This window comes from Lissotriton vulgaris, chromosome 1_1 (genome assembly GCF_964263255.1).
Source record: "Lissotriton vulgaris chromosome 1_1, aLisVul1.2, whole genome shotgun sequence".
Taxonomy (NCBI): Eukaryota; Metazoa; Chordata; class Amphibia; order Caudata; family Salamandridae; genus Lissotriton; species Lissotriton vulgaris.
Genome location: NC_141685.1, coordinates 1,807,831,803 through 1,807,846,020, shown reverse-complemented (window position 1 = coordinate 1,807,846,020; position 14,218 = coordinate 1,807,831,803). Strand labels below are relative to the sequence as shown.

General features: G+C 45.2%; 1 protein-coding gene across 1 annotated transcript in view; it reads left to right on the top strand.

Annotated features, from left to right (window-relative positions):
* Positions 1-14,218, top strand: part of ARL1 (ARF like GTPase 1) — a 100,669-nt gene that overhangs the window by 34,104 nt on the left and 52,347 nt on the right. The window contains exon 3 of the mRNA XM_086919128.1: positions 12,144-12,225. Within this exon, the coding sequence (XP_086775254.1) occupies positions 12,144-12,225 (82 nt within the window). The remainder of the gene's footprint in view (positions 1-12,143; positions 12,226-14,218) is intronic.

Genomic DNA, 14,218 nt, shown 5'->3' with positions numbered 1-14,218 from the left:
CTATCAGATTGTCATAAATATGTTAGGCTTTGGGTAGGAAACCCTATATTTTAGTCATCGGTCACATCAATCACAATAACCAGATCCTGGAGCATTTCATGGTAATTACACATATGGACATTCCACTTCATACTCTGCATGACTCTTGTGATTATCTTGACAATAACTGGAAATGTTCAGCTTGCCTATCGGTCACTAACATGCCACCTAATGGGAAGCGGATGACTGATTTCCATTAGGAACTGACATACCCTGTACCTCAAATCATTTTAATGAAAAATTCTCTCTCCTGAGATCCTTCACTTGATCTCCATTTTATTTCTGTAGTAGTGGTAGTTGTATTGAGGCTTAAGAAACCATGCTGGGTGCCTTGTTTCTCTTCAACCACTGTCCTGTCTCTTAATTCCCTTGATTCACTAAAGCACCACTACACCTAGGGCTCAATTCACAAACCACCAGTTTAATCATCTTAATTATGGGACCTGGTGTTAATTTTCGGGTTGGAGCAGATTTATGAACTTTAAGGGATTTGCAAAGGGCTCTAGGAGTAGTCATGCACATTTTCCACCAGGAAAAAACCTCTGCATGCGTGAATGTGATTCAAATATAACTTTGCACATGCAACTTTTCTTTTTTCCACAGGCTAAATGGTCTGGCATAATAAGAACTCCTTTCCCATAAATATAGACTTGTTCTCTCCCTGGAAGCAGACTTACTCTTCTCTTTGACAGAATCAAATGTGCATAAGTTTTCTAAAAGGAGAGACCTCTTGCAAAAGGCTGTGAATAATCACAGACTGAGTTTGTACATGCTCATCCACATTTATGCAGTGCAGTGCCCAAAAACACCCACAGTTCCACACCTTATGCTAAACCTACAAAAGCAGCACTTCCACTATCCTCAACCTAAACTGTGCTGCATGAAATCTTTTTTTAATCTAACCGCTGTTCACTGTTCTCAGGTTTGTTCAACTTTCTCACCACTGCTTATCATAACCAACTTTACTTTATCCTCCTTCACCTATATTCACATGCTAGGTATTCTCCTCTCCCATGATAAAACTAGAGTTGAGCTGGTTTACCTCCTGTCTTGTTAAGCCCGAACGGTCTGCCTCCCTGTGCTTCTCAATTTTTACTTGATCCCCTACTCGTAGAGACTTGATTATCGGCACTCTCTTTTTGCCTCCACTTTACCACTCTTATTGGCATCATCCCATAATGTTTCCTCTCAGTACTGTACTGACAGAACATACATTCTTCATATCTTCATATCACCTCTAAAAAGTGTATATTTTAGTCTAGACATTGGATGGTCCTCTGTTCCCAAGTCCTAAACATATCAAAAACTGAAATTATTTACTTCCCATAATTTACCATTGTCATTAACCTGTTTACCCTTTCATCTCCACAACACTGAAACTGTCTCTTGCGCCATTGCATGCAATTTGCAACATGTCGTTGTTATCCTTTATCATCTACAGATACTCAGCAAACAGGTCCCCACTACTGATTATAAACAAAAGCAATCCACTACGCAACTCCTTTTTCCAAACTTCCAAGTTCCTCTTCCCTGATCATGAGCAAGTTGGATTACTGCTGCAGGCCCTTAGTGGGCCTCTTGCAGTTTTCAGTCTCACCTTGAATAAAATAATCAATGTCATACACACACTTTAAAATACACACGTCCATTTCTACTTACCACCACCAAGGTGGCTGGCTGGCTGTGAGCCCTCTCCCTGGCCTGAAAGCAAGTAGAGTGCCCACATTGAACCTTCCTTCCCCTCTTGTGACAGAATGTTTCCTTGTAGTTTTAAGTGGCCACAATAGGTTTTCCATCCATGGGTACATCATTCACGCCATTCAGGTTTAGGTCCTTCACTCCCTTGAGAAAACAACATTCCATGACTCGCCTGCACACTCGGAGCTGGGTCCTGCATTGCTGAACTCAAGTCCACCATCAAAGCTCACCTTCTCAGGCGTGTAGAGGTACTTCACTGTTCCTCCTAACTAATTATCACAGTATTACATCTGGCATTTGACATCTTCATTCCTTGTCCCAACACATGAATATAATTTCTAAAAGACTTGTTTCCCTACTGCTACAAATGCTTTCTTTCAATGCTGTATCATTATGGTGACATTCAATGTCATTGGTAGTAGCAATGCTTTTGCAAGGCCCCTGGTTTTTAGGTTTCGCTGGGGGGCGGAGCCGTTAGGCTCCTCCTCCAGAGAAATCTAATGAGTACAGTAAGGCACTATGGAACACGCCCCCCCGTCCCATTGGCTAGCTCCATAAATGGAGCCTAGCCATTGGACGAGGGGCCTGTCCATCAATGCCGGACCAGACACGGGGGCGTTCCCGAGATTCTTTAACTTTTGCCGACGTCACGCGACGCCGGGAACGCCCCCGAGTCTGTTCCGGCATTGCCGGCACCTCCCTTGCTGCTCGGGTCTCCTTATTTGTTCCTAGCTGCCCCTCTCCCGCCTCCCTCGTCCTCTCCCGCCCCCCTCCCGACGTCCGTGACCTTTCCCGCCCCCCTCGTCCTCTTTCCCCCCCCCCCGAGAGCGGAGGAGGGAAGCCCGACTTGCCCAGCATACAGGTTTAATGTGGGCGTAGGATCCTGCTTTGAGAATCTGGTCACCCTACCTCCGGTCATCCCATTTTTCTGTAGCTCCTGTCCTGCACAGCAGTCCATCGTTTGTGTCGTGACTCTCCCGGCTCAGTTACCCGGAAGCGGAAGCGGAAGCGCGGTTGTCAGACGGGTCAATGTCAGCAGCAGCAGCATGGCGGCTGCGATGCTTTTGCGAGTCTTGCGGTGCGCCTTGCCGAGGGCGGGCGGGAGCCTGAGCCTGCAGACCCGGGGGATGAGGGAAGGTACGTGCAGCCTGTGCAGGGCACCTGCTGGGAAAGGGACACTGGCCGCGGCGCTCCTGGCACAGCTTGAGGGAACTTTGGTACAACTTTCAGTTAAACACGGGCAGCTGCAGGGAACAGACACTATTCAAGAGTAATGTGTAGAACGAAAAAACAATACAAAAATCACAACCTGTTGAGAACTAGAGGCAAGATTCAGTAAAACCGGAACATAAACGGGACTTTATCACTGATATGAATTACCTGAACATGTTAATTGGTCAGAAATCAGCAGTGTTTTCCCTGTTAGGTTAGAGGCATGAATATCGGACCCGTTTCAATGTCCCCACTAAAGTGCTACCGGATCTGATGTTATTTGATGACTAGCTATGCATTTGCAAAGATGAAAACCGGACTAAAAGTACCAGAGAGAATAGTTTGCATTCAGGCCTGGTAGGTATCAGTGTGCGTCTGCTAGAAGGGGAGGGGTAGACGGCTGCCCACGAGTCCATACACTTATTTTACCTTTATGCTTATGAAACACAAGGCGTAGGGGTCGCATTCTCAAACTTCATTGTAACAACGGAAGTCTGCCACTCTGTGCTCACGTCACACAAAAATAGAGCAACATCCTCTTTTCATTAAAGGACCCCTCTCTCTCTCAGACATGCAGAAGTGAAGCGGAGACCAAATCCCAGGAGCCGGGGGAGGTCAGTTGAGGCGTCTGTCTGTTCAGATGCCGAGTCGCCCCTCTTTGCATCCTGCTGGGACAGGAATGATTTTACAACGCAACAGGTGTCGCGAAGCATTTACCACGCGGCTCTGCTGCGCTGTATCGCTGGGCAGCGGAAAGGAGATCCTGCCTGCGCTACATTTTCGTATTTTAATGGCACGCTCACCCCCTCCCCTTTCGAAAACGGCACGTGTGTTTTAATCAGAATGTAATGCCGGGAAGGCCGGACTGGCACCATAAATCCGGGACCCTCCCGAAAAATCCAGGGTGTTAGACCACCATGATTGTAGGATGGAATGCTACTGCACGACGAAATATGTTTTTGTCTGCAAATTAATGTTTGTACCATATTTATGCATGTCTACACGTATAGCGCGTACACATTTACCCGTGTCTAACGTGGTACGCAGGTCATTACTCCTGGAAAGCTGTGGTGTTTTGAGCATCCCAAAAAGAAGGCCTGGAAGTCTTCGGAAAAATGCATGGAAATTCGCTCCAAATGTATACAAAAGCCACAGAAGCGTGTTTATTTTGTGTGAATCTCTCCCCGGACTCACGCCGAGCACGTTTCTCAAGGTAGTGTATAATGTATAGTCAGGTACCTTTTTGTCATGTAATAAATACTGCTCCCGCTGCCAGCACTGAAGCTCTGTCTGTCCAGTGTGTGCGCCGTGGTGTAGGAAGTGCGTTTCTGGTGATCTGATTTCCCAGCGCAGAGGTGGTTGATGTCCATAGTAGGTACACCGTTGAGTAGTTTTTAGTGGCTTTAAGTTGTTCACAGACCCACTACACGTGCTTAGAAGAGGTGCTATAGTGAGACAAGAAATTTGTTATAATATTGACTATTTCAATAATAGGCATTTTTATACCCATGTGGATGGCTCTCAATTTATTTACCTAATTATGTTGAAAAACCGAATTTTCTCTGTGAGGTATTCGAGCCTGTTGTCATCAGTATGTTACTCACAGATCTGTGCAGAAAGGCCGCAACCCAGTGTTACCGATTAGATTCTGCTCTGAACTGTCAAACACTGCTCAGAATTGCACCCAGCAAGGATAAAAAACACACCACACTATTACTGAGTACACAGCTGTAGGTAACTTCGCAAGGGAGCATTAAAAAACTGTTTGTACTTGTAATAGGGTTTCTAATAAACTTGGAATTCTGTATATGTTGTAAAACTTTATTTTCATGAAACGAGTATAAAATAAAAAGTGGCATTATTCCTCGCTTTCCCAAGAACGCTCGTCTCCGGGCCTGACGTGATGAACTTGGCAAACGCTGCGAGGCCTGCACAAATATTGTCCAAGGCCATGTTTTCAGAGTCGTGTTCCCTTTCCGAGGAAGTGCGGCTCCTCCAGGGCACCGGCTCCTACACACAGCTGCTGGCCAGCCACCCCCAGGCGTGCGCAGTCAAGGCCGCCGGAGACGGCTCGAGAGAGAGAGATCTCGTAAGGCCAGTTTATGACGAGTGTGCCTTACTCTTCAAAAGAGCGCGCAAACCTTGAGTGGAGTCTATAAAATGCAGGAGGGAGGCCGTGACAGGGGATGACTAGACGTAAAGTACAGGAGAGAAGGGGTGCGCTCACTTTTGGGGGACTGCCATCCATATACTGACACACTGCATAACACTTGAAATGCATTGTACTTGACAACGTGCATTTTAAAGCACTGGGTTCGTACCGTTCTCAGCTTAACATGATTTAATATCACTTGCAGTCTGGGGAAAGTTACGCATTCTGAACCCTTTAGGCCAGTTGCATAAACCTAATAGGACTTTAAAAAGGCAAGTTTTACCAGATCTTTGAGCATCCTCCACCAAAGCATAAAATTAATTACATTTTTTTTATTCAGTCCAGGTTCAATAAGCTGTTTTTGCCAACAGAACTCCTTTGCCAACACGTTTCGTTCGTATAGCAGTCACCCATGGAAATTCATCAGGGCTAGCGTGGTATAGTACAGACACTATCAAGGAGCATACTAATATCTAAAGCAATTCAGATGTCAAGTACAATATAATCTTATAAATCATGGCATTAATGAAACATATGTAGACTGGAATCTTGCTGTTGCTTTTCTTTTCACAATTAGAAGAATGAATACATGCATTAGCCCAGTCAATGCGTTTCGACCGTAAACGGACTATATCAGGGTTAAAATATGACCTGGTATCAATACCAATGGAGCAGGCCTTCAGATGGAGAATAGTTATATTTTGTGTTGTGAATCCCTCGTAGAGTGCTATCAATCACCCAAAGTAAAGCCTCGGTACTTCGGTTGAGATCAGAATTTCCAAGAGTGGAGTGATTCTGTATTGATCAATAGATGCAGTTGAATCATATCAGAAAAAAATCCTTCTTGATTAATATATAATCGCTGAGATTCCCCGTAGTATAAAGAAAGTAAGGTCTCCTGAGAAAATATCCTCTGTCTTCTTGTCAGTTTTCTATCTAAGACTGAGGATGTAAGACTGTGACTATGCCAACACGTGTTTCGTCCAAGATACTTCCCAAGGCTTCAGAGTGTACCCATTAGTAGTTACACTGGTTTTATAATATCCTTAAACATAAACTTTAATACTAAAAACACACGCTAGATCGAATATTGCGGGTACTGCGTGGAAGAGACTGAACATTAATACCAGGCCGCAGTGCTGTAGCTAGACTAATCATTGGAGTCAGAAGACTGGACCACTTTCACCCACACCTGATCACCCATAAATGGCTCCCCATTAGTCTACGTTGGCCACAAAGCCTTACATAGGAAAACCACTAAGGCCAAATGTACTATTTAGTGCTTGGAAATTTTTATTTTGATGTGGGTCGTAATGTGGCCTATTTCTTTATTATTCTTGAGGTAGAACACAACTTACGACTCTCTGCAGTCAATTAGAGGCCTTCATATGCATGGTGGCCTGCTGGGGTCAGCAGCCCGCCATGTCTGTGACTGCCTTTCAGTATATGAATTATTTTTTAATATTTAAAAACATAATCTTTTTTAAACGAAGGAAACGTATCTGGGTTTAAAAAGTAAAGTTTAATTTTTACATTTGTGTGAGAAGTTGCAATGGTCCTGTGGATCAATGCATACTCCCCTACTTTCACTTTTCTAAATTCATAAACCGGAAGGGATCCATTTGCGAATGTGTTGCCACCCCAACTTGGAAGTCAGTAGAGTTTCAATGTTTTGTGACCAGATTTCTGTAGCAAAACATTGATACATAATATACTGATTCAGTATTTAGAAGGTATGTCTACAACCAGCCCCTTCTAGATTGGTATGCCATTTTAGGTTCTGAAAGCCTTTTCGGACTTCTAAAGCGTGATTAGCCCTTAGCAAAACGACTTTTAAGAGTCACAAACACTAAATAAGAGCATTCGCAGACAATAAAAAGCTTTGTACATCTAGCCAAATATACCTAACCCGCAAACTAGTCAGCTCAGATGACTCCAGCTATCTTTGAAGCACATAATCCCATTTATTGGAAGCACCTGACCCTGATGCAATCCACACCATATTGAATGTAAATGTAAATGTCAAGGTATTTGTAGAGCGCACTGTCACCAAGCGGGTTTCCTGGCGCTATTACTCATACCGCTGAGGAACCCATTCTGGCTTTCCCTGTGAAGTGTCCACTCCTGGGCACCCCCAGGGTGAAACCAGGCATCCTAGCGCTGTTGGGGCCGGTGTGGAGGTTAAGCAAGCTATTGCCCAGAGTTGCAGCGTGGGGCCCATGATTAGAATAGGCACTGAGGCGAGAATTGTCAGGTCCGAGGAAATTGAGCCCAAGACCCGCCGAGGCGAGAATTAAACCCTGGTCCGGGCCAGACCTCTGCAACAGGAAATTGAGCCCAAGAGCCGCCGAGGCGGGAATTGAACCCTGGTCCCGGGCAGGAGCTCTGCATCAGGGTCTGCCGCTCTAACCATTGAGCCACACTCCTCAGTCAATACCACCAGCGATTAGGATAAAGCCTGCCATTGAAAACTTCAAAAAATATCCTAACATTCTCAGTTTTAGCAAACACTTCCATCTACAATTTGGTAATCAGTTGTGTTTAAGACACAAAACAACTATTCTGCAAAATCAAAAGCTGACTTGAGACCTGGAGTGTTTTATCTAAATAATCCATACCTCTTAGACATTACAAGTGCAATATTTTCTAAACAAATCCTATAGTTTTGGGTTACCGAGTTCTCAGTGATGAATCTCTATACTTCCTAAATCTTGAATTTACCAGAGTACGCCAGTCACGTAACGCCTATTATTGCTATGAACTTGGGGTGCAACACAACGAGATAATGGAACTATTCGGACACTCCCCCTCAGTCAAGAGATCTGTGTTAAATCCATCGTTCTTTTACTCACCATGCCACCCCAGTTTGCACCGAGCCTTATGCATGCCCACTGTAGTCAAGCAATCTTGGCTGATAAGGGGTGTTACACCGAAACGAGTTCCAGGATACTGGTTTCTGGTCCATAGAGGACCAGGCCTGGCAGTATGGGCTGGACTGTCCCCATGGGGACCGGGTTCAAGGCTGATTTGCATATGACTGGGTTCATACTATTACAGCATGGTGAGCAAAAAACGATGGAGTTTGGCCCAGATCTCTGTACTGAATGTTTGACAACATTCAGCTTCTGTCCATCAATTGTTCTTTTTGTCTGAAGTCCAATTGGCTCTCTGTGCCCTGCCCTGGTTGTTCTTGAATAGTGCTCACTCATTTCTAACTTATCCATCTCTATTTCTCTCAATGTCAACCCTAATTACAAAATGTACCCTGGTCCCTTCAGTGATCCCTCCTGCTCTTATAATTTGTGTATTTACCTACTTTCCCTACTTTTTGGCAGGATGCTATGCTGACTAAAGCACTGCAGCTATGGCCAGTTAAAAACCAATATATTATGGAAGACTTACTTTATCAACAAGGTATTTTACTTAGTCAGTCTTATGATGTCACTCCTATGTCTCTCCTTGTCCTTTTTAGGTTTCGCCTGTCGAAAGCTGCGCACTGCGCAGCTTTTGGCGCAGGCGAAATCTTATGTCTACAGTATGTGTGTGTTGTCCCGCCCCTCTGTTCCATTGGCTAGCTCCATAAATGGAGGCTAGCCATTGGAACAGAGATCTGTCCGTCAATGCCGGAGCAGATTCGTGGGCGCGAGAATTGTAGGCTTTTGCCCAAGTCATGCGGCGGTGGGCGGTGCTTTTTTTTTTTTTCCGTGATGTTTTGGCCATTTTGGACGTGGGTTTAGGACGGGTGGGTTGCGAACGAAACAATGAGCAACACATTCCAGTGTAGCCTATATAATAATTTTGTTTGTCTACAGACTACAGTTACGCCCCAGCCTCCTTCCCGAGGCCTTTATATTCACTCGCTGGCTCCCTGTCCTAGTTGCTGCATCAGTGCCACTGTGAAAAGGTCACCATTTAAAACGGCTCAGTCGCGCACCGCGCATCAAGGTGCGGCACCCGCTTCTGGTTTCCAAGCCTCGGTACCAGGTCTAAGCCCGAGGTACTCGTAGCTTTGCGCTCTTTTTGTCCCTTGCAAATGTTCGTATTTTCCTTTTGTAATAAAAAAAAACCCAAAAAAAACTAGCCTTACTACTTTATTGGGATTTTCAGTTTACCCCGGATGCAACACATGGCGTTTCTAATTAAACACCAGAGGTGTACGTGACAGGCAGCTCAACATATTTCAACAGCTTGGGTGTGTTGTGTGGCAGAAGTCCTGCGGCCACGCACTTCCACCACCCGCAAAGTGATGCTGGCCGCAATTAATCACTGCCCCGGAGTTCCTTACTTCAGCAATGAAAATTGATTTTTCAAACTGTTGTGTTAGAAAGACAGAGGCAGACACTTCTCCTTTGTGCATTCACATCGATTTCCCCCCTCGCGAGCCGTACAGTGTGACTGACTGACCGTAAGGCTCGGAAGGAATCTTGTTAGCGAATATTTCCGCTTTTCATAAAGAATAGGCAGGCTTTGCAGAGATAAATAAGGCGCCGCCTAATACTGCTTACTACCACACGCAGGCGTTGTGGGGCAATGAGTCATACACATCAACGTTTTTCCCGACTAAAAATGCAGGCCGGTTATGCCCGCAAATTCCACGCACTTTTATCTACATCATGGATAGTTTATGCAGACATAGGTCAGAAATGTCTATGAATTAACAAAGAGTTATTGCGTCACTGTGTGACTATGTTTTAGGCTTCCATCCTTCCCACTATACCGTTCACCGTTTATATATCGTTTTGTTAATTTTAACTAAACAACCAAAACAGCTCCTGACTTCTTTGTTCCTTTGCACAAAGATTCGCACCAAAACGATACAGCTGCCGAGTAATTGGAAAACACTGGAAATGTGTGGCGATGCATAGGTGTAAAATACACATGCAATTTACACTGAGCCAAACCTGGCATTTGGGAGACTGCATACTAAAGTACTGCAGTTTCAAGAGATGGTGGTGTATCATCTGACATGAGCACCAACTACATTACACAAGTACATTAGGTAATGTTATTCCTTCTGTGCTGTGGCATTTCTGAAGTAGCGTCCAAACCTGGGCCTGTGGTGTTCCTGGATCCAAAGCACAGTGGTATGCAGTAGTGTACGAGGTTGTTATTCCTCCACTATAGTTGTACGCCGTCTTCTTCCCAGTTCAGTGATATTTGTCCCTCGCAGTTACAATTGCAGCCTCTCTCGTGTAGTCAGGACATAATGTTTCTACTTCTGAGGTTTTATTTAGCTATTTAAGGTATTCTGGGAGTTGTTTTCGTTTGAGTGGCAGGCCGGATACCAATGGTTTGTTCAGAATAGCCAACTACTGGAAACATGGCTGTGCTTGCTTCCCTGCACCCTGGCTGTGCTTGCTTCCCTGCCCCCTGGCTGTGCTTGCTTCCCTGCCCGTACTTGCTTCCTGCCCCCTGGCTGTGCTTGCTTCCCCACTCCCTGGCTGTGCTTGCTCCCCCGCCCCCTGGTTCCCCTTCCCCTGGCTGTGCTTGCTCCCCTGCAACCTGGCTGTGCTTGCTTCCCTGCCACCTGGCTGTGCTTGCTTCCCTGCCCCCTCGCTGTGCTTGCTTCCCTGCCCCCTGGCTGTGCTTGCTTCCCTGCCCCCTCGCTGTACTTGCTTCCCAGCCCCCTCGCTGTGCTGGCTTCCCTGCCCCCTTGCTGTGCTTGCTTCCCTGCCCCCTCGCTGTGCTTGCTTCCCTGCCCCTTCGCTGTGCTTGCTTCCCTGCCCCCTTGCTGTGCTTGCTTCCCTGCCCTCTCGCTGTGCTTGCTTCCCTGCCCCCTCGCTGTGCTTGCTCTCCTGAGTGTGTGTGTGGCTCTGGGTGGGTGTGTGTGGCTCTGGGTGGGTGTGTGTGGCTCTGTGTGTGTGTGTGGATTTGGGGGTGTGTGTGTGGCTCTGGGTGTGTGTGTGTGTGTGTGGCTGTGTGTGTGTGTGTGGCTCTGTGTGTGTGTGTGGGGGGGGGCTCTGGGTGTGTGTGTGGCTCTGGGTGTGTGTGGCTCTGGGTGTGTGTGTGTGTGGCTGGCTTTGGGTGTGTGTGGCTGGATCTGGGTGTGTGTGTGTGGCTCTGGGTGTGTGTGTGGCTCTGGGTGTGTGTGTGGCTCTGGGTGTGTGTGTGGCTCTGGGTGTGTGTGTGGCTCTGTGTGTGTGGCTCTGTGTGTGTGTGTGTGGGGGGCTCTGGGTGTGTGTGTGTGTGTGGCTCTGGGTGTGTGTGTTGCTCTGGGTGTGTGTGTGTGTGTTGCTCTGGGTGTGTGTGTGTGTGTGTGGCTGGCTTTGGGTGTGTGTGGCTGGATCTGGGTGTTTGTGTGTGGCTCTGGGTGTGTGGCTCTGGGGGTTGTGTGTGTGGTACTAATTGCTGTCTGCTGAGCTCATCCGTAGGGTACAATAGGTCTCACATTTGCGAGAGATTAAGCTAATGGCAATGTAAATGACAATGCCATTTATTTATCTGTTTTCAAACCAACACATAAATACAAATTTTGTCATTTACAATGCCAATAGCTCTAACTTTTCCAAAGGCGAAACCATTGCATTGTAAATGCTTGTTACCTTTTCATATGGGACTTTTCATTAATCTTTCTATTTTGGACCACTGTAAGTTAACTGGTACAAAATCTTGTGCACTGACATGTAAACCATACTAAGCTTCCAGTTTTTATGCTTTTGTGGTAATTATATTAGAGTACTGTATCTGATAAACTACAAAGGGTCAAGAAATCTAATATCCATTTTGAAGCCTTCCTACAATGACTTTGACATTTTATTAATTTTGATTCCAAATGTGGCATTTGCTTTCTCTTACAAGTGTTTGCTTTATTTGCTCAGTCAATATAGTGTGTCTGTAGTTGCCCTTGGATTGGTATATGGGTTAGTTATAATAATATATTGACGTATTGTTGCAATGGATGTGCCTACAGTTTGAAACTGTTAATTGCTGTTTTTGATAAACTTGAACTGATTGGGTGAAAAGAGACAAAGTCTTCTGAAGATTTAGTTCATCAGGTGTCCTAATGCAGATTTTTTTGATTTGTATCTTGTTTTTATTTTAGCCATTGGCTTCAACGTGGAGACAGTAACCTACAAAAACCTTAAATTTCAAGTGTGGGATCTTGGGGGCCAGACAAGTATAAGGTAATATCAGAACATAGTTCTACGAGTCCATCTTGTGTCAGTTTTTACATAGTGTTTCATACAGAGAAAGTTTGCCTCTTAGTTAGTTGGTCATAAGGATTATACAGTGTTTTTATAGGAGTATCCTATTTTTAAGGCTTTAGAGAAGGTTGACATCTTCATTTGTAGAATTGTACCAAAGTAATAGAATATAAGAACAGATTTTATTTCATCTAGTAACTGCCCTTGACTGACCAAACCTAAAAAATCAGGCAGATGAATGTGATCATTGTAGCAGGCTGTCACTCTTGTATGCTAATAAAATAAACACAAAATATTCAGGCCATTGTGAGAGGAAGCTAACCTAATCTACTGATCAAAATGTCCGCTGTGGGACCAGGCAGCCTCTCTTTGTGTCCCTTCTTTTCTCCCTGGTGTGATCCTGGCCAGATACCATCATCTGCTCAATCACCTTCTTTCCTGAACTAGAAGAATATTGCATTTCATTGGCAATTGCTGTTTAGTGACTTCGAAAACACAAAATAAATGTTTATCATCACTGTACTTTTTACAGAAAGGAAATGTGCTGTCCCATTCTTTGAAATGTATGTGTTCCTTATACCTATGCTATTAACTAAGTTTTATTTATTTGCTAATGTTACTAAGTTTCTTTGATTTACGCACAACTGTAGTTATTAAGCTGCTATGTTTATTTCATAGATTGTGATACTGGTCTTGTATTGTCTTTGATCCTGTTTTATTGAATATATTTGACAAAAGTGCTTCAGTTACAAGTTAAACATTCTGTCATGAATGTATTTATTTTAATCAAAGGTCTTTTTATTCAACACAAATTCAGGATAACAGATTACGCTTCGGAGGACACACAAGGCCTTGTGACAACATTTGTGCTTACAAAAAGTTCAGTTTCTCTTTATGCGAGCCCCCATACCAGCCATCCCGATTTAAAGTCATGCCTGTTTTAGTAAAACAAATGTTAGGAATTACAACACAAATAATAAAGTGAATACCCCCCCCCCCCTCCCATCCCTTCCCTGGTTATGAGGATTCTCCAGACACGTGAGTGCCACTGTGATAGGGACGGTGCTTCCCCCTTTTTCCAGGCTGCTGCTATTGTTGTTTTGGCCCCCCCCCCCAGACTAGCCCACATTATTGCCTTTTCTGCTTTTGTCTGGTGCTTTATCTCCGGATCCCTGATGCCCAAAAGGACTTTGTCTATAGAAGTCGGAATGGGTTAACCTAACATGTCTTCAATGTGAGTTAAGATCTCTTCCCAAAAGGGCTGGATAGTAGGCCAGTACCACCATATGTGACGAAATCTCCGAGCATGCTGCAACCTCGCCAGCAGAGGTCGGGGGGACTCCGGGAGTATCTTTTTGAGTTTAGCGGGTATAGGTACCAATCAAAGAGTGTCTTATAGTGGGCCTCCCTTAATAACACTGAATAGTTATTCTTGGTTATGTCCGACCACAAGTGTTTCCACTCATCTTCTGAAATGTCTCTCCCAAAAGGTCAGGAAACATGTCTGTGGGGTGTCTACTGTCGATAGTAACAGAACATAAAGAAAGAAGATTGCCACTTTCAAGGTGCCTGCCCTCTGTACCCATCGCTCTATCGGGGTACATTCTCTGGTGGCGGCATCCCACATCTGAGGCTGAGATACCCAATGTTTGAGTTGAAGATGATGAAAATGCTCCCTACTAGAAACCTGAAACTCTTTGGCAACTCTCAAATGTAAGCCAGTTGTGAAATAGGTCTGAAACTATCAAGCAACCCCCTCCTCCCAGGCATCGAAAGAACCCTCGCAAAGGGCTGGGGGAAGGCAGGGTTAACCCCTCCCATGCTGGTGACGGAATCGCTCCGTCACCAGCCACGGACGCGCTGTGCTGATGACTGATCGGTTCCGTCACGGCGGGCCTGCGCGGCATGGATTCCGCGCCTGCACTGGACGTTCTGTTGAGCGGGTGGGGCCGTGACGGAACCGCTCAGTCAT